Below are 21860 nucleotides of genomic sequence, written 5' to 3'. Positions count from 1 at the left end.
CCCTCTGTGGGGTTGCCGGTGGCCTGGGTTCCGGGCTCTTCCGTGTCGGCCTCTGGTCTCGCGGGTGGTGGGGTTGCTCCCCCCCCTCCCCCACTATAGATACACTTCAGGTAGAGCTTTGTTTGGTTTATTACACACACACGCACGCACGCACGCACGCACGCACGGACGCACGCACGCACACACACACACACACACACACACACACACACACACACATAGCCACTTAGTCACATGCATATACACAAACATACACAGCCACACAAACATATACATACACACACACACACACACACACACACACACACACACACACACACACACACACACACACACACACACACACACACACACACACACACACACACACACACACACACACACACACACACACGCATGATCGTATACATACACACACACACACACGTACATAGACATACACACTTGCTTGTTCACCTGCATGCTGACTCTCTAGTTTTTGGGGTTAGGTAGCGGTAGCGGTAGCTTAGCTCAGACTGCGATCAGATCTCAAGATTTAGGTCGATTGCTGTTGTTGTTTTGGTTGGCTCTGTGCCGGTTTCGTGTTTTGTTTGTGGTTTTTTGTTACAGATTTCCAGTGCGTGTGTTTCCATGTGTTCCTGCTTCCTGGATTGGCAGTGGATGTCGTCGCCCCCCCCCCCCCCCCAAAAAAAAAAAAAAAAAATCACTGGGTTTGTATGTGTATATTTATGTATGTGTACGCATATGTATGCGTATATATATGTATATATATTAAATATAGTAATAATGCACATGTGTATGCTTTTGGTTTCTACCGTCATGGTATCAATCATTAATATGTGTGCAGACAAGGGAGGAAAAGAAAAAAAAAAAAAAAAAAGAAGTCCCCACTCACAGCCCTAGAGTCTTGACTCTCCTTTTTTCTCTCTGCATATGCACACGTCTTCCTCCTCTCCTCCTCCTCCGACCCACAGTGGCGCAATTTCCATCAGTGCCCTGCAGGTTAACAGCACTGATGGCGGTCGTTGTTAACCAGGGCCTCGACTGATCCGGTAGGGAAATCAGATTGACTTGCATCATTGTGTATATGGCAGAGGTTTTACGTTGGACACCCTTCCTGACACAACACTCAGTATTTATCTGGGCTTGGGACCAGCATAAGCCTCCCTTAGGCTGCATTGCCACGAGAATCATATCTCCACATATTAGCAACTTGCAGGTTGACACCATACAACGAAATAATAAATAGATAAATAAATAAAATCCTCATTAGTTACTCTAGCCAACTCATTCAAATTGAGCTGTGTGCAGTTTTACTTTGTAATGAGTTTATTTCGCATGCTTCCTGCATCTTTAAAACTGCATAAATCATAATTATAAATTAAAGAAAACCCAATTACAGACAAAGCCTCAGTGGATAATCCAATTACACAGTGTGGGGAGGGGGGGTGGGGTTCAAACACTGGTGCTTGTTCGGTTATTAAAACATAACATTTGTACATCATTTTCGATGAGAAACAAAAAAAAGGAAAAAAAGACAACCAACCACAACCAGGGATGATCTGGATATCATCTAAAAATGTATTGCAAATCTACACTGTGTAAAGGCTCTTTTCACTGGCAGGTTGAGCTATCCCACTCCATGTATTCCACATGGCTGCATGGCACACTTAGCACACCAAATGTAGGTTATCATTATCTTTTTTTCTCACTGAATAAAATACATTATATGACTTCTAATTGAAGCTGATACACAAGCCCAGAAACCAGCTAGGTCTAGGATAAGCCTTCTGACCAGCTTATAGTAAGGCAAGGTCAGGCAAGGCAAGTTTGTTAATTTGGTCCTGAACCATTCATAAAAAATAACATTGTAACAAACAGGTTTGTGAGCACTAAACACTGGTCAAAACTAGTCACTAGTTTTGAATATACTTAAAATACATTCAGACAGACAAAGCTGGTGGTACCTTTCCATTAAACTCACAGAAGGAACTGACATAACTTGAAAACTGACTAAAGTAATAAATATTAATCTACAGAAAACTGACTGATGAAATCAGACTTTAATTTTGTATTTTTTAGTTCAACAGAATTGTTTAGTTGTGTAGTTGGTACCACAAGAAGAGATGAAAACAATTTGACCATGGTGACATGTTAAACTAAACTGTTTCCTGTAATTGGCATCACAGCTGTCTTCAATCTTGCAGTCAGACTGTTCAAAGGGTGAAAAGTCGTCAAGCTGTTGTTTGGTATCATGGTGTTCACCACACTGAACATGGACCAGAAAAAGAAAAGGAGAGAGTTGTTGCAGGAGATCAGAGATCAAATTCTAGATAAGCATGTTAAAGGTAAAGGCTATAAAACCGTCTCCAAACAGCTTAATATTTCTGAGACTACAGTTTTAGATTCAAGGCTCAGGGTCCACAGGACTGTAACCAATCTCCTTGGTTGTAAGAGGAAAACTGATGATAAACTGAAGAGATGGATGATTTGAAGGGTAACCAAAGAGATTCAAGGGAAACCTAAGGTCAAGGTACATCAGTGTCAGATCACACCATCTGCCACTATTTTTTAAAGTAGATGATGGCTGAGGAGTCCACTTTTAAAAGAAAATCATTAAAAAATAAGCCAGACTGGAATTTGTCAAAATGCATATTGACAAGTCACAAAGCTTCTAGGAAAACATCAGTTGGACAGCTTTTTGACAAGTCGCGTCTATATTAAGAGATGTGAACCTGAAGCATTTAAAGAAAAGAAGACTGTCACTACTGTGAAACATGGAGGGGGTTCACACTGAGAAAGTAAGAAAGTCGTATTTCAAGAAAAGTAGAAGGCTGTTTTAGACAATGGTGATAGTTTTAAGAATTTTAGTCAAGAACATTTTTTGTACCCCACTGGGTAATAATAGGCTTATTCGTAGTCGGGCTGTTTTTGCAGTGCAGTTACAGTATGTTCTGGAGCTGCTTTGCTGCTTCCGGTCTTGAATCTGTTCTGGTACAATGAAATCTCATGATTATCAAGACATTCTGAAGTGAAGTGTGTTGCCCGGCGTCAGAAAGCTTGGTCTCAGCTGCGGATCATGGGTCCTTCAGACGAATAACGACCCAAGAATAGCGGAGAACAAAACACTGGAGTTTTCTGAAGTGAATGAATCCTGATCAAACTCCTTCTGAACATCTATAGAAAGATCTTCAACATGCAAAGGACATTTATGCTTTCCAAAAAGAACATTAATCATATGTGTTGGTAAAAATGTTGATCATTTGATTTTACATAATTTGTTTGGAAATATCAGAAAATTGTTGTTTTTGGTACATAAATGTTGTCATTTCACTTTTCTGAAAACCACAAAGTTCTCTGATAAATAAATCTCTTATGCTGTCACCCGGAACCAACTAATTTTGTTTGTCCCTCAATATAATCAAACAGCAAGTAACAATGAACAGAGGAAGTGCAACTTGCTATTAAAGGAGCATGAGGCTCCTTTTAAGAAATTTGACTCTCTAGCGCCACCCGTCACCACGAAGGCCGTCGGGGGTACTGCAGCCAACAGTCAAGCCAGCACGGGAGAACGGGGAGAACGTGCATGCAGCGTCATGTGACGTCACATCCGCCGCCCAGCGCGGGAAATTCGGAGTCCGAATTGCAGCACATTTTGCAGCACACAGCCTGTTCAAGGTAACGGAGAGATACACTAGAGGGCTCATTCTTTTGGGTTTGGAACGCTTCATCTGACATTATTACTAGAAAACTTAAAATGTATACAGATTTTTTTCATAAATCCTGCCACAATCCGGCCTCAAGCTCCTTTTAATTATAATATAATCAATCAAGTTAACAAAAATATACTAAGCAACCAACTCAAATGCAGGATCAGTAACTAACTATAGAAATTGTCTTCATACTGTATACTTTTTTTTTTTTTTATCCCCGATTTTTCCCATTATATTACCCAGTGCTCCTTCCTAAGTGACAGTCCTGGCCATCCTCTACCAACCCAGGGAGGGCCCTGCACTGAGCTCAGGTTTCCTTCTTATCCTGAGGAGTGAGCAGGCCGCTTCTTTTCACCAGACAGGGTGGGGCTTCTCCGGCCGGACGTAGCGCGTGGAAGGATCACGTTATTCCGGCCAGATCCTCCCCACCCCATCTGGCGCCCCGGTTGGCTATACTGTATACTTGAATGATATTTCTCCCATTTTGTTATTTTTTCGTTTGCATGTTTTAGCTCATTCACATGCAAAGACAATTATATTTAAATATTTAAATATATAACTTTTCAGCCTGCTGCGGAGCAAAGTTTCAAACATAAGCTTGACTCTCCTTAATGAGACGTGAGCTTTCCTAAAAACTTGATTTTCACATCTTTAATGGATTAATAATTTAAAGATGACAAAAATATGTAGAAAGCAGCAAGGAGGCAGAGAAAGATAGAGACTCACCATATTCAATTTAAACAAAAATAATCACAAATTAAAACATGCCAATGGAAAATCTAAAATTAAGAGGCAAAACACAAATGACCGAATCGGAAAAAAAGCACTCAGTGAAACATGGTTTAAGATTATTCCTCTTTTTTCTCACGAAGAGGATGTGTAAGAAGCACATCTGGAATTAAAGTAGAGTCCCCATAGGTGTGGAGGTTACTGCACGTCTAATCAGACGGCTAAAGAGGGAATAAATACAAACCACAGCAACGGTTAAATATGATACATCTTTTGGAACCTCATGAATATTTACTGTGTTACCAGATTGTCGATATATATGTTTGTGTAAAACTAATTCTCAGGCGAGTAGTTTTGCTGCCAGTGGCCGCATGTACGGAACCAGAAGTCCGTTCGTCAGGGTCAGAGATGGATCTGAGCCTGATGTCCTCAGGGCAAACACAATTCAGTAAGCAGTGGTCTGTGGTTTCTAACAGCTGCTTAAAATCAGGTTTCCATTTTGCCATTACAATAGAATGCCAGCAGATGACTGGGGGCAATGGGAAGCTATCTTTCTCTGTAATAGTTCATCTAAAATGTCAAGATGTACTCTCAGCAAAGCTGCTGACCATATTGTGAATTTTTCTGCATTGAAACAAATAATATGAGTGATGACAGAGTGGAGATGCCATGCAAAGCTTTTGGAGACCAATCAATCCGCCTGACTATGAAAGATTAATTCCTGCAGCTGCGAAAATGATCAAAAATATAATTGAAGCCAAAATAATGAAACGGTATATGAAAACTATGACTTTTCAGATTGAAAGCACATGGCGCTGGAAAATGCACACCTCAAACCTTTTAAGTTTATCTTTGCATGTACCTGTGCACCCAAATGCACTACTTGGAAACTCGGAGAGGCCTAAGATTATGGAAATGTTTATGTTACCATAGAAAAATTGCTAACTTGTTCCATGAATGCAACTACCAGGGTTGTAGTAATATAAAAACTGAACTTAATTTTAGGGTGTACATGGACAGAGAGTGAGTGTCTGTGTGTGTGGTATTTCTTTTAAGGAGTTTGAATTGATTTCCATCTTGTGGTTACTGAACAGAGGAGGCCAACCTGCCCCATCAAGTGTCTATTCAGCCTCATTATTTGTCGTGAAAAAGAGGAAGAGCGCTTGCAGAGATTAAGAAGGAGAGGGAGAAGTGAGAGAGTAGCAAATTGGAAGGCCAAACCGAGGAGTCAATTGAGCTGTGGCTTCACACTCCATCCATCTCCCAGACGCTCTCAAATGGAATCTTCAGGTCACACTTGTTGCCATCATTAAGACTGTGTTGCTATGGCGATGTGTGCAGTTGATCCTCTCAGCAGCTTCAGATTGTTTCAAAGTGACAGAGAGAAGTGGAGCCAGACAGACGCTACGAAGCAGCGAGAAATGTAGGGGCTAGAAGAGGGTCAGCGCAAACAAGTAAGACAAAATAAATGATGCAGGAAATATATTCCACTGTTCATAGTTTAACTGCTTCTAAAGGTAATTCGGGGTCTTTGGTGACTTTACTGGCAAGGTCAAAGTGCAGAGAAAGGTGAAATGTCAGTAGGTGGCTTCAGCTCATTCTCACCCTCATAATGTCAAATTCTGCTATTTTGTCAGGTCTAATTAGTGTCAGTACTCAAGGGGGAAAGAGGGAAGCCTTCAGAGTCATTATAATAGATGTATTTCAAACCTAGCCATTATACCTTCCAAACCCTATCCAAGAAGTTTGACGTCTAAATGAATGTAGCTATGAGAGAAACTGGAAATACAAAAGTGCAAAAATGAACACATCATCCAGGTATTCTCTAATTCAGGTCTTATAATTCAAACTCTTCTAAAGAAGAAATTCCCATCCACTGATTGTAATGACACCGCAAAGTATTTATTCGTATAACAAGAAATGCTTTTTGCAGCTTGACAGCACTGAATGCAGCACATTTAAAAGAAATAACATCACATAGTCTTCTCAGCTCCACCGTTTAGTCCCTGGAACCATGACGACAGCGAGGGCAAAGGGGCACGTTTGACATGTTGCTGACATAAGCTTGGACAAGCCTTGGGCTTCCAATTCAATTATATTAGAGACTTTCAATGTTTTTATTAATGTGAAGAATATGTTTGTGGGACATAGGATCACTTGCGAGAAAAAGATTGTACTGCCGTATTTGCAATCACTTATACAGGTAAAAACACCTGGTGAAACTACAATATATGTCAGCTATATTTCAATGTCAACATTCTCAGCTCATCAAACGCTACACAAAAGAACTACATCTTTTTTCTCTGCCCTGGGAACTTTCCTTTAAATTCTCTAAATTTCACTATTGATAGTCAGGTAACAAACCACATGAACAAGTAATTGTCTCCCCAACCTGAACTCGTATTACTTGTCAGACAGAGACTATGACTGTGTGATGTGGTGGCAGGTGGTTGAAGCAGAATATGAAACTTTGATTAAATTAAATATAGAATATTATTTCGGCTGAATCCTGAGGGACCATATTGAATGAACTGAGTAACAAAACTGAGCTGAGCTTCTTCTGATTTTAATCCACAGTTGTTTAACAAGAAAATATTGTACTGACAGCTTTAGTTACCAGTTGCTTTTCAGAATAAAATTGTATGTACAAATGCATGGCGCTTATGCAATATTATATATAAAATGGCATAGCTAATTTGTTTTGGCTCCTGCTTGTCAACGGTCAGTAATGGCTGACAATTGTATCAATATCTTGAGAAAACAGACATAATGAAGGTGTCTTTGTTAGTACTGTATTTATTAGTAGTAGTATGAGTATTATTATTATTATAATTATCCATCCATCCATTATCTATACCTGCTTTATCCTTTGCAGGGTCACGGGGGTCTGCTGGAGCCTATCCCAGCTAATTACAGGCGAGAGGCAGGGGTTACACCCTGGACAGGTCGCCAGTCCATCGCAGGGCCACTATTATATTATAATTATTATCATTATTATTATTACTACTACTACTATATAATCAGTAAGTGAGAAGCTATAATCATAATAACATTTACATTTACGCTTGGGGTAAGATGCTCTCTTGGAGTTAGGTTTGAAGTGCTTTCTTAAAGGGAAGGTGGTCTTATTGAGCGGGTGATCGACAAGCAGATCGGTTCAGCATTTTTAGTAATGTGAACTGGAGGAGACCCTGAGGTGCACCCAGGACAACCTGGAGGGATCATATTCCTTGGTGAACCTGGAAATTCCCAAGTATCCCTCTGGAAAAGTTAGAGGGAGGCAGGTAGGGGGAAGTCTGGACCTTAGACTGCATCCGAACCCAGATATGTGGAAGCTGATGGATGGAAGGACATGTTGCATACCTGTTCCTAAATGTGATGTCATTGTTATTCTTCTTTTCTTTTTTTAATTAAGCTTTTTTTTAACAAGGTTTGTCCATATGCTCTGCCAGTGCTTTACTGCCACTATAAAATAAATAAATATATAAATTGTGGACACATGATTTTAGTAACTTTCAGGACACTTTGTGGTTGCCAAGCAACTACTTCTGACCAAGATGTAGTCTGGCACGTAACCACAAACAGTAAAAAAAAGTGATTTACAAAATATATATATATTTTTCATTTATTTATTTTTTAACATAATTTTCCATGTAGATTAAACAAACAAAAATAAATATGCTAATTAGTTCAAATCTATATTTGCTGGTCGTCATACCAGCCAGTATCTTGGGGTAGAGCCAGACTGTGTCCAGTATTTCTGCCAAACTAACAACAGCCTCAAGTCTTTAAAACAGAAATTACATCTATGTTCTTTTATCCATCAAGGAAGTGAATATTTTCCACATCCACAGCTTTTCTGTTAAAGCGCCACTGCTGCAGATTCATGGTTTAAGTTCTGGTATGTTTCGCCAACATAAAGCGAACATGTACCTGTTTCCTTGTCTGCTTGATTATATTCATCATTGTTTCAACTTCCTCTTGAGCACTAATCAGACCTGAATTAACTGTTACTGTCTTTATGATTAGGATGGTATTGTGGTTTCAATGCTCATCAGTGACATGAAAGTATATCATCAGGACTGAACAGAAAATGGTCATTTTGACTGTCTGGGTCAGTTACCTCCTACACTTAGCTCTGATCTTTTACTAGCATATTTCAGTCTGTTTGTATCAGTCTGATGTCAAGGTCCAACGACAAGCTGCTGCTGCTGCTTCCTCCTTTCCAACGCCGGGTCAATTGCTGTCATTCCACTCTCCAATGTGGAGCCATTTTCCTTCATCTGCAGTCTCTTTCATCCTCTCTCTGTAAATGTATTACCAGTCCTTTGTGTGCTTGCTCTACTTATTGATCGTCTAGAGTCCAGATATCTGTTTCAGAGAGGCAGAATATGAGGTCATCCTTCAAACAATACTGACATTTACCTTACTGGGATACTGTGAGAGGGCAGGTAATGACAAACTGAAAGCAAAGATAAAGTTTAACCACCAAACTGACAGAGGACTTTAAATACAGCTCACTTTCCCTCACTTTCAACTGCTGGAAAACAAGTATTTAAAATTATACTTTTACATAGACAGAGTCCAAAAACTTTAAAATGTATATTTTGACCCAATTGGATGTCAGATACAGATGATGTATCAATATTTTTTTGTGATCTAACCTTGTTTGAAAGGTTAATCATGGCAATTTTTGTAAAGATTAAAGCATTTCTTACAATGGAACATTTCTTTAAAAGAAGTTCAGACATATCAAAACCCCTCATATCTGTAAAACAGAAGAAACAAATAACATAATAAAGTGAGTGGATAACAATGCGGATGTTTGCACAGGGCAAAAACAAAACAAATCTCTACATACAGTACAGACCAAAAGTTTGGACACAGTTCCCCATTTGTTTGAATGAGAAAGTGTGTCCAGACTTTTGGTCTGTACTGTACATTCAATAAGTACTACTGTATATGTGCAGTTTTGGTCCCTGTTCATATTGATCAAACAATAGAGTTGTACTCTGGTGTAAAACTCAAAAACTCTCCGGATTTGTCTGATCATGCATTGGTTACTTGATTGTTCTATTTCAAATCCACTGTGGTGGTGTATTAAAGGAAAATCAGAACCTTTGTCATTGTCCAAATCCTCCTGTACTAAGCCGTTTTTCAAGTTGTTGCCCATGTCTCATATGTCTCTTGGCAAACTCTCAGAGCACTGTCGCGTGTATTGATTGGCCAGTTCAGCACTGCAACTCATGAATGGTAGTGTTGTGCTTATGCTTGTCCTTTTGTAAGCTTCTTCAATCCAGGTCCTCGGGACCCACTGCCCTCCACATTTTAGCTGTTCCTCTACTCCAGCTCACCTTCATACAAATCGATCACCATTAGTGTGGTGTCAAGATCTGTACAAGTCTGTCAGCGATCCATACTTGAACTTTGGTGGTGGCTTGTCAGGGGAGCATGTTGCTCCTCTTTCTTTTTCTTGGTTGGGAACTACAGTAGACAAAGTTTATGTTAAGACAGTGGACAACACAAACTAATTTTTAGGTTTCACAAAACAAACTGCGCTTCCATGGTGATTAGTCAGAAAGAGAAAGAGAGCGTTGAAAGAAGACCATCCACTGATGGGATGTTTAGTATTTTGCTTCTTTTTTCCCCGTTCTATTTCTGCTGAACCCTGAGGAAGAGTTGGAAGTAACAAGCTTGAAGACCTGTTTTAAAAAGATGCACAATGTACTGATGTACAGGTCAGAACTTTTCCAACCTAAAGTCACCCAACAGTTTAATAGCACATCAACTCAACCCAAACCATGGCATCTAGGAGGCTGGAAACTTCCTTCTCCCCAGAGTGACATGGCCGAGTTTGAGTTTGAGAACTACTGGAGTAGTAACACATCTAAACGGCCAAGGACCTGGAATAAAAACACTAGTCTAGATTACTTTCTATGGTATCCAGATTAAGGAAAATCTGTGGTTTTGAACTTCTTGCACTTCAGAATGATGGAAGCTTCTGTGCTTTGTACTACTTTATGTTCTTGTATTCATCCTTGTACCTACACTATATGGTTTTCACTCCAATGTAAACCATTTGCATGACCTGAAACTATATCAAAACTTGTTATGAGTAAGAGCATTCAAACCTTTGACTGGTATTACAGACAGCTATGGCCCTACTTTATTATGAAGACTATATACTCCAGTCATTTCAAGGACAACTGACGATAAAAGTACACACACACACACACACACACACACACACACACACACACACACACACACACACAATTAAGTGACACTCCAGTCTAGATCAAAGCCGTAACCCTGTGCACCACGGCTAAGCGCAGGCTCCAGTGTCGAGAAGACGGAGGTCACTTAATTGAGCGAGTTATCTCAACGGCTTTGACCTTCAACGTCTCTGTGTGTGAATAGCTGTGCAGATCACAATAACCACACTTTCACAGGAATATTATTTTTTCCCAGCAGAAAGTCGTGCCTTCACATCAGCTCTCACATTATGGGGAGATATAAGAGAAAAGGAAATGAAAAGCGATAAGGGAGAGACGCACAAAGAAGAAGACACCCAAGGAAGAACAAAGAAAAAAAATGAAAGTTGGGGAAACTCACAGGCTTTCAAGTTTCTTCTTAAACATGGAGAAAGTTTGACAAATGGATCCCTAAGGGTAGGAAAATCTCACCAATAGGTAAAACCTGAAATAGTAACACTCAGGGGTGGCAGTTTAAACAAGCATTTGCGGTCTTGCCTGTTGAGTACTTTGTAGAGTCAAACAGAAGATGCTCTTTGGAAAATGCAGACAAATGTCAGAGGAACGGTTGAATGGTTGGAGAAATGCTGATAAACCCTTAGGTAAGGAATGTATCAAATATGCAACATCAGGCATTAAAGGGTTAAATATAAGCACTAAAGAGGAGTTCAATAATTATTTATTTTTTATCTTAGTTTTGAAGTATCACAAGTCACTTTAACCATATAGCGACTTTAAATGACACAAACACTTTAGTCACTGGCTGTTGCTCATTGACACTTTAGTGTCGGCTCACTACAATGAGTCTGTTACTGTTTTTACTAAAATATGTACTGCAAAATGATAAAGGTTGATTGAATTTGCACAAAGTTTCAAACAAAGCAAACGTCCACCTTCGATAAAAGATTGATTACAATGAGTGCGTTTTACATGGGAAGTTTAATTCCTCTTTAATTCAGAATTAAAATTAAATCTGATTTAAAATGAGTAAAAATTACCATGTAAACACCTAATTCCGAATAAAAATGGCCATTCCAAATTCAACTTAATTCCGAAGTAAGTGGCTGGTTTATTCCGATTTTAAATCCGAATAGAATAATTACGCGATCATGTATACACTCATTCCGCTTTAAATTAATTCCGGTCTTTCTGCGCTGCTCGTTCCCTTGCCCGTCTGTCGCAATGACGCTTATATTCAGCGCTGGGCTTGTTTTCCAAACAAACGCTGCGTCCGAAATTGCATACTTCCACCCTAATGAGTATGCAAAAACAGTATGTGAGATTTTTTAGTGCTTCCGAAACATTTGTACGTACTGTACTCAATAGTATGCTCTATCCATACTCATTCTGGAGAAATGTATTAGTGTGGATTGATGGACACTAGCTAAGCAGAAACTTCCCAGAATGCAATGCAGCAGTGTTTGGTTGCTAAGTGCTGCGCAGATACGTATACGTCATAAGTGTAATATTAAGTATAATAATATTATTATATAATATTAATATTATAATATTCATATATAATAATATTATATAATGTCATCTTGTTTTTGCCAGGATAAACTGGAAATAGCGGAGCGGTGCTGCTACTGCTGCTGTGACACGTCACTTCCTCCCAACGGCAGGAAGTGACGTTTGCACTCTGAGTAGTACGTCCGAATTAATGCATACTACTGATATTTACTCAAAAGTGTGCCGAACTTAAGTATACTGAGTATACTGAGTATATACTGTTTAGTATGGCATTTCGGACGCACCAAAGGTTTTTCAAGATGGCAGCACGCAGTAATTAAAAGAACAGATGGAAGGAAACATACAATTGTGAGCTTTTCAAAGTTGTAGCGGCTAAGTTTGTTTTTCTACCGGTAGACGTAATTTCCGGTAGACGTAACTTCCGGTCCGCCCCCCTATCCAATCAGAACCCTTCCCAACTCCCAGACCTTAAGCGGAATTGGATAAAGCCGGTCAAACGTGTTTTCCATGTAAACCTCAATTCAGAATTACTATTTCCATGTAAACTCGAAGGAAAATAGTTTAATTTGAATTATTTAATTCGGAATAATTAATTCCGAATTAAAAAACATCATGTAACCGTTGCAAGTGTTTACAATGATATGTGAACAGGTGAGTTAGTTTAAGATTCTTGAAAGAGATCCATGTGTTTTGTTTAATTTGATCAATTTTCAGAGAGGAAATATTCACAATTTGTATTCAAGGTCAAGAACAAAGCTCAACCTTTAAAGTTGTTTATTTATGTAGCGCTGTAAACCTAAAACCAGGCGTCTGCTTCTAATGTACAAAGGAGGAAGACGCATTAAAAGCACTTAGAGCACTCTTCTTTGTTATCTCAGTGCAAAGTCACTGCTCAGCTTTCCTCCCTGAGTCCAAACACTTTATAGGCTTTTGAACATTTCAAACAACGGGTTTATTATGTCAGTTAAAACCTTCCTTCTTGAAATGGAGGCCATCTCTCATCGCTACCGTATATTAAAAACTGTTATGGCTGACGGTATTTGGTCCCCGAAACCATCCTAAGACACCTTTACATTCAGATCGCAAAGAAAATCTGGTTACAAGTGGCCGAGACCGTCTGTGTCCTGAGTGATCAAATCTGTAGCCATCCTGGAATGTGTCTGATCTGATCTTGTTCCCAGGAAATATTTTAATGCAAGGTCTGACTGGGGTCAAAGTTACTGTAGATTGTTCATCTAATACCAACCTACACCTATATTCACTAAACAAGTAAAAACTTAAAAAACTCTTTGGGAAAAAAAAAAAAAAACACAGTTTAATTGAATATGATCTCAGTCTCTCCTGGGAGTAGATGGTGTGAAGACCACTGATGACCTTTATCATCTGTGATAAAAAGTGCTGCTTTATCAATCCAAACAGTGACTCAGCCCTAAACAAGGCCAACAAACAATACGACAAACAAAAACAAATCCTGTAATTATCTAGTGTAGTCGTGTCATCTATATATTTTCTTTGTGCATTAGAGGAATGTCCTCAGGAGGAAACACAGCTCCACCACACCTGATGATCCGATGATTACCTGATGTATCATCATTATAAAAACTACTATGACTACCATATACTTCTGCACACCCACAGAGCAAAGCAGAACATAAAAATAAATAAATAAAGAATGAAATGGAAAATAAACATGATTATTAAAATGAAATTCCCTTGGGGGAATTTGCTTGTTTCATTTAACCGAGGTGGATAAACTGAGATATGGAATAATGCAATATGCAGGGGTGGAGATAATTTCACAGAGCGATCGCATGTGTCAGTATGCATGTGCTCATTAATACACAAATGAAAGTATGCTGGAATTAAAGATGAGGAGATTCCAGGAAACAAAGAAAAAACCCCAGAAAGAATGGTGCAGGGTTGTGAAGTTAGGCTGCATGCAGACGTCGCTGGCCCTTTTCACAGCTAGTTTTAATGCCTTAATGCCTTATTTGGTTTTAAAAAATATGTATTTTCTATTAAAATACCTTTTTAAATAAAAAACTGGGAGTAGTTCCAGGGTTTCCAAACATCACTCACATATACCGAAACAGTCAGTTTCAAATGCCAAAGCCTGCAGTAGTAGCCTAGAAATCTAAAGGTAGCTCTAGCAAATTTCCAACCCCTAGAGCTCATTAGTTATACCCAAAAGTCAGGGGGAGCCAATCAAATCAATCTATCCTTGTAGAGAGAGCTTCAGGACGGGCTTAACACGATGACAACGGAGCAGGGACGTTGTAATCTGGTACGAAACGGTGTAGATGACTGCAGCTGAGAAATTGTCATTGTCGCGGCATCAACAGTTAAAGACCTGACTCTTTCTTTGAAATTTGAATCAAAGACGGCACTCAAATCACTCCTTTGCAAGGCAGATGTGCTGTTTTTTTTTTTTTTTTTTTTTTTTTAACCTCGTCTGCACACATATTAATGATTGATACCATGACGGTAGAAACCAAAGGTGCATTATTACTATATTTAATATATATACATATATATACGCATACATATGCATACACATACATAAATATACACATACAAACACAGTGTTTTTTTTTTGTTTTTTTTTGGGGGGGGGGGGGTGACGACATCCACTGCCAATCCAGGAAGCAGGAACACACGGAAACACACGTCAAGCACTGAAAATCTGCAACAAAAAACCACAAACAAAGCACGAAACCGGCACGGAGCCGACCAAAACATGAACAGCAATCGACCCAAATATTGAGATCTGATCGCAGTCTGAGCTAAGCTACCGCTACCGCTACCTAATACCTAACAGATGTGCTGTTTTGCTGACAGGCTGCAGCAAGTTTAATTTATTCTTGTACATAACTCACTCTCTCGTTGACTCATTTACGTCATCTTCTTCGTTGCTCTCATTGGTCGTAGCGCTAACCCACTCCATGCCGAGCAGTTTGATAAGCAACAGTTGGTGTGGCCTCTTGGATGGGGAGGCTCTAAAGCTCGCTTTCACACCCGACATCTTGCTTGATGGCTCTCATCTATTACGGTACTGCAGTGGCTGAATAAACCCTTATACCAAGCAGTGGTGTCACAGTGGCTACGTCCATCTAGTTTACAGCTTCATAGTGAAGACAGACTTTGTCGCTTCTTTGCATATAGGAGGAGGCAATAGACAAGTGCACATAAGGAAGGTAGACAGGTGATTATGACATCGTTATAAACTTAATCAATTTGATGGTTAGTTCTGCATATCTCATCTTAAAAACCTATGGCTCTCTCCCGATTAACTTCTAAAGCTAAGGTTTTCCTTGTTACCTGAAATGAGTACCTAGATGTGTTACTAGGTTAGTGCAGACTTGCAATGTGGAAGCTTTATGACATGCCAAAGGAAATTCCGACATGTGGGAAGGCAGGGGATTTAATCCCCAACCTCACCTACTCTGAATGGCATTTAACCTATTTTTCCCCCCTTCTGTCTTAAGTCTACAAACACAGCTAACATTTCCCTAAAATCACTAATTGTACCATTGTAGTCACAAGCAAATACCGTCAAGATAATGAAATGAATAATCTCCAATATGAATATGTGTGCTTTTTCAATTATACTAATAGACAAGTATTGTATTGTAAAGTATTTCTATACTATATATAAGATTCACACACACACACACACACACACACACACACACACACACACACACACACACACACACACACACACACACACACACACACACACACACACACACACACACACACACACACACACACACTGAGTCACAAAAGCTTTGACTTGTAGAAGAATGTGTATCTGAGGTGTAGCTGCTGGTCTGCTCGGTGTGTCATAGACACACGGAGGCTAGTTAAAGGGCTCATCTGATGCTCCCAGCAGAAAGCAGATCAATGCTTTTTCATGTAGGTGGGAGTCAGGGGACCGAGGGGGGGCAGTGTTCTAACATAAATGAGGGAGAAAGAGGTGTGGGTTAGCAGACACGGAGGAGCTGAGGCAGAGGTGGAAAAATGGGTCGAGGTACCCACCACCCAATGAACAGAAACAAAGTGGAAGGTGGCTGAAATGGGCAAATGAGAAAATTTGAGAGAATGTGACAACCGCAGCTGTAAAAGTAAAGCCAAGACTAGAAGGTGCTAGGGAGGAAATACCAGAAACTGGAAAAAAATGGACAAACAAGAGTAGAAGATTTCACTGAGAGCATAAATGCCAGAAAGGGACAGTTAGAACTGATGGGCGGATGGGACAGCCCTGGGCATTTTTCCAAGTCCTCTCACATCTATTACTAAATCCATCCAAGGGGAGACTTTTTGATTTTCTGACAAATTGTCCTATATTGCCTTCAATCTTTTTTAAATGATGGAGTCTTTTTTCTTCCTTCTGTCCCCGTCATCGGGATTACTGCTGTTTTGGCACATAGGCAACACATAAAAAGGGCAACTTTTACATTTATTCGCCTTCTGCTTCCCATTAACAGCTTCTGTGACTCATTACTGACTCACTAAGAAACTAAATAATGTTGTCATTGAACAGCAACAGGTGTCTACACGGACAACCTAACTTCATCTGAATTAATCAGTATACATGGATTAACGAAGAGTCAATGATAACTTACACGCGCATGACAAGTAAAAGGAAAAATGTTCTTCTTTTAGTCATTTTATTTGAAAGGTTTATGTCCCTTGTTAGTGCAGGGGCTCCTTCCACTGTGTAGATCTTCAGCTGGATCTCACTGTGATTTCATGTCAGTAGTTTGCAGCGAAGGATTTAATCTCTGATTAAATCTGAAAGCTAATGTCTAAACATTGCTGACTGAGTGAGACCAACCCAGTTTCTTACCACTTTATCGGGACCCCAAGCCATAAGACTGAAAGAAAACCAGTTTTAGTGTCTTATGTCTACGAAATTGCATGTCAGCAGAAACAGAGGGGAAAAAGGGATTCCCAAAGGTACACTAACTGAGGGAAAGAAAAACTGAAAAAAACTTTGGATCAAGCAGTTTTCCAATAAAATCTAATGTCTGCAGCTTATTACACAACTACTGCAACAAAACTGTAACATTGGTTGTATTGTTCCTGAGTAAGGCAAAAGTTTTTACTAAGATTTGTTGAGTTAGAAATTTAGTTGATCAATGACAAAGTGCATCCAATCAGCAAGGTCAAAGCTGCTACACTGGAACTGAGATGTGCGACATGAATGTGGAAATACTTAACATAATAAATAAAGATGAGCCAGCAAATAAAATGAAGCATAATCAAACCTGAAAAAGCTACTTTTATAATAAATATTAAACATTTGAATCTGCGTATGAGGAAACATTAACTCCTTAGTAGATAAACCACAGAAGTTCCAGTTGGTTTGGAGCCTTGCTAAGAACCAGCGCAGATAGAAATAACAATTTGAATTCTTGCAGCAGTCCATGCAGTCGTGTTTTAAATTAGGTTCATGTTTTCCCAAATTCTTCACACTGGCTCATAATCGTTTTTGGAGTTTTCTGCTTTTTTTTGACTGAAATCTGAAATGTCCTCACATTCCTGGGAACATTTTTTGGATTGAAGCTGTGGAATTGGGCTTTGGATCCAATTCCACTTACTCCACCAAACCTTCAGATACTGTGAAGGGATCAGGAAACGCTCCGAAAACCTTCAGCTGGTCAGTTAACTTTTGTACGATGTGAGAGGAACAGAAGCAGCGCAGCTGGGAGACACACCTGTGTCACTTGAATAACAATAAATGAGTATATTTTATATATAATAAACCAAGACATAACACTTTTACCAATCAGTACCCTATACCAGTTTTTAGAGGGCTGCAACTCAGCATTAACTCACACTAACTTCAGTTTAATGTATTTATACATCAGCAATTCAAATCAAAAGTCAGCTTACAAGTTAAATTCAAGTCCAATTAAATAAAGCTCAGTTCAGTCCAATTTCATCCGATTATATTCCCATTCAATCCAATTGAACAAAACCGTCATTTCACAGTAATAGCATTTCATTAATATGATGTTGGCTCATCACTGATGATTAAATCAATTAGCTGCTACGTGCTCAGACATTTGGAGAGAGCCTTTGCTTTACAAAATATTTTCCATGGAAGATTTGTCAGATGGTTGTGCGTAACAAACCATATGTTGGGTCACATTAAGGGAGTGTTGTTCTCAGTGCGAAATGCTTCAATACCAAAGGTGAACAAATTGCATGGGTTTTCACAACCTAAAGATGATGATAGTTGATTGATTTTTTGTTGTTGTTATGCTCAGTTTTTTCACCTGGAAGCATATAACTTTTGGAAGAATCAAACAACTTTCCAGTGAGCAAACTAGAAACGGGACAGGGCTTTTAAATAAGAACTTCAATAAAGAAATGTCCAAAAATATAACACTGGTGAATTTTGGTGAACAAACCAGTGGTTTCGGAAACTGAAAATCCACGTTCTCTAAATCATCGTTGTCATTAACTCTCTGGTAACACTCCACATCATTTTCTGAGGTCTTTCAGAACCACAAGGCATGATGGACGTTTTATCGTGAGCTAATTGCATTTAGAGGAGTTAAACATGAAGGAAGCGGGGAAAAACACAAACAAATAAAACCAAAGAGCCTTACTCTCATCTGGATTGGGCGATGCAAGGATGGCGCTGTGCTTCCTCTTCACCTCCTCAACTTTCTCTGCCAGGGACTCGATAAAACCTCGGATCTCTTCTACCTGTCAAGAGGAAACCGAGAGGTTTAGATCTGCTCAGCTCTGAGGGAGGAAGTGCCATTGATCAGTTGAATTAAAGTTGACAGACAACTAAACCAAGGATGTAATTAGCGTATGAGAGATGGCATGGATGCACAGTGTACTGGTTCACGTGAACACGTTAATTATAAGAACCGGTTTCTGGTTTGTGCAGTGTTATCATTTGTCTGCAAATTTGGATGTATGCGGTGGGATAAGCGTCTGCTTGTCCACTTTTAAGTACAGATTGAATAAATGACATGCTGACATGTAGATATCAATTTACATTTTCCAGCGATGCTTACTTTTGTCTTTTAATAAAAAAAAGACCCACGTTAGTAAGAGCAATCAAAAGTCACAGTTTCTTTAATGCATGAAAGAAAAACTAAAAAAAACGACCCCAGCAGTCAAATTTTTCTTTGAACTCTGCATAAAATGCCACAAAAATCCAGATCTGACACTCAAAGCTTCCCTTCTGCCCCATCCCCAGCTGTGCTGCCTCCAGTTCATGACAACATCTGGACGGGCTACAGGTCACATCTGCCGATGACTTCATCAATCTGAACTTTCATCTCAGACTGTCACACTGCTCATCACTTTCTCCTCCTTCACACCTGTTCTGCTACAGGCCAGCCTCCTCTTCATTCACTCCTCACTATCATCCATCCATCATCATTTCTACGTATCTCAAAGGTAGACGGCAAATATATTTCCTCTCCGCATTTCCTGTTTCACTTCTCACAACTCTGCTACATTTTTGGGCTTTCCTCTGCTCAGCCAGGTCAAAATTCCTGAAATATCTCCTTAATCAACCAATGATAAGTCTTTTATATGCATATAACAACACAACTGGCTCTTGAGGGTTCTTTAATATGAATACGGAATTGAAGAAGATTAAACTAAACTACATAAGATTAAACTACTTTTCAAATGTCTCAATTAAACAGGGTTTCCCTTAGTCTCAAGAGATGTCAGGGAAATGTTATTTTCATGCGTGAGAGAAACAGTTTCCAAAGTGTCAAGAATTTGAGGGATGTCGAAAGGGATGTTATTGTTCATCTGGGTTTAAAGCCAGAAGAACAATAACAATATGTTAATAAACTACCGATTAAAGACGTATCAATGTGAAAGTCTCAGTTCATTCAATATAGCAGGAAGATAAACAGTCCTTCTGGAGCCAATCATCTCATTTCAAATGTTTTTTTAATAACTTAACAAGTGGTAAAGCACAGTCATCCTCCAGCTTACAGCCCGAAGAAACAAGCTGCAGCTGCGTTTGTAAATTACGTGCACCTGACTGTTTGCGGCGCCACACTAATTTGTGATGCTCTCTTTATATCGCAGTGCTCATTACTGAAACGATCTGACTGCATCTTTTTTCTCCCCCATCAATCAACTCGTTGTTTGCGGATCAGAATTGGCTATTCCCGTCAGAGCTTGACCTCATTTTAGGTTTAGAAGGCAGACATGCTCGCAGACGCCGCTGCATTTGTCCTTGCTCTTCATTGAGCAGTCAAATCCAACAGCTGATAATAAAATCAAAAGATTCCCCTTTTCCAACGATGCTATCTAAATGAAGCTATTCTGGCGAGAAAGTTGCATTCTTATCTGGTAAAGGGACAGAGATAAATCAGAAAGCTTGAGGCCACAGAGAGACTTTCTTGCTTTTGCTCACGTCGTTCTTGCATCATCAGACGAACGACTCTGGAGGCATGAAAGGAGCTCTGCTAGACAATGAGAGAGAAGTACCGACTGACGTAATGATGCAGCTTCATGTTACGAAAAGCACTTGAATATGAGGTTAAAAAAATCTACCCTCATCTATTTCATTATATCATCTATATCATTTATAAAAGCCTGTTTTGTTTTTTAATGTAATATCCTGGGGTCAAAGGTGGGGCACCAGGTAGCTAACCTGGTTGAGTGGGGACCCCATGTACATGTGCAGTCCTCATGCAGCCGGTCCAGGTTCAAGTCCTGGCCAGGGATAGGCCTTTGTTGTGTGTCCTCATTCGCCCTCTCTGCCCCCATTTCCTGTGTAGTTACTATAAGTAAAGGCCTCAAAATCTTAAAAAGTAAACAAATAAAAAAAAGAAGTCTCAAGTTTAAAACTACAATTCTGGTGCAAACAACTATTTTCAAGAAAATAACAATGAAGTAAGTGCTTTGTTTTCTATACTTACGGACATGTACCCAAGGTTTAACATTTTAAACCTCAGGATGTTTTTAAGTTACAGATTTTGCTTTGGTGTCAGGAGTTGGATGAAGGACAAAATTCTTCAACTGAATGATGCAAAAACTGAAGTCCTTGATTGTGCCCCTGACATGTGTCTCCGCAAGATAGCAGAGAATATTGGCCCACTTGCCTCATTTATTAAGCCCTCAGAGCAGAAGTCAGTGCCCTGTTTTGTCTTTGAATTCTCACATTAAATCCCTTGTTTGTTATTGTTTTTATGAGTTAAAAAATATTGCAGACCTGAGTCCAATTGTGTCACGATCTGAAACTCAGATGATCATTCATGACCTCATTTCATCATGTCTCAATTATTGTAACTTGATTTTCACGTTTAAGCATAAAAAAATCACTAGAAAATCTTCAAGTCATCTAGAACGCTGCTGCAAGGCTAAAAGGTTTTCACATGTCACCCCCCTACTGATCCAGCTGCACTAGCTCTCCATTCACTTCAGAGTGCATTTTAAAATCTTGGTTTTAACTGATCAGGCACCACCTTACACTGGAGACCTTTTGCAGCCTTACATCCCCAGCAGGTCCCTGAGATCACGTGACCAGGGTCCACTCGTTATGAAGCAAACATGGCTGGAAACTAAAGGTGACAGAGCCATTGCAGCAGTGGCCCCCTCCCTCTGGAGCTCCTTCCTCTCAGCCTGAGATCTGTAGACTCTGCCATCTCTTTTAAAAAGCAGCAACAAATGCATCTTTTTAAACTTGCTTTTG

The 21860-nt window shown here is 39.5% G+C and overlaps 1 protein-coding gene across 4 annotated transcripts in view; it reads right to left on the bottom strand.

Annotated features, from left to right (window-relative positions):
* The window catches only part of stx1a (syntaxin 1A (brain)), an 81001-nt gene that overhangs the window by 32512 nt on the left and 26629 nt on the right, over positions 1–21860 (bottom strand). For all 4 annotated transcript variants that reach the window (XR_009782496.1, XM_061719458.1, XM_061719457.1 and 1 more), the window contains exon 3: positions 18790–18889. Coding sequence is in view for 3 of the 4 variants with exons in the window: in XM_061719458.1 (XP_061575442.1) it covers positions 18790–18889 (100 nt within the window). In the remaining variant the exon portion in view is untranslated. The remainder of the gene's footprint in view (positions 1–18789; positions 18890–21860) is intronic.

Source organism: Cololabis saira, chromosome 4 (assembly GCF_033807715.1).
Source record: "Cololabis saira isolate AMF1-May2022 chromosome 4, fColSai1.1, whole genome shotgun sequence".
Taxonomy (NCBI): Eukaryota; Metazoa; Chordata; class Actinopteri; order Beloniformes; family Belonidae; genus Cololabis; species Cololabis saira.
This window is presented reverse-complemented; position numbering and strand designations above follow the sequence as displayed.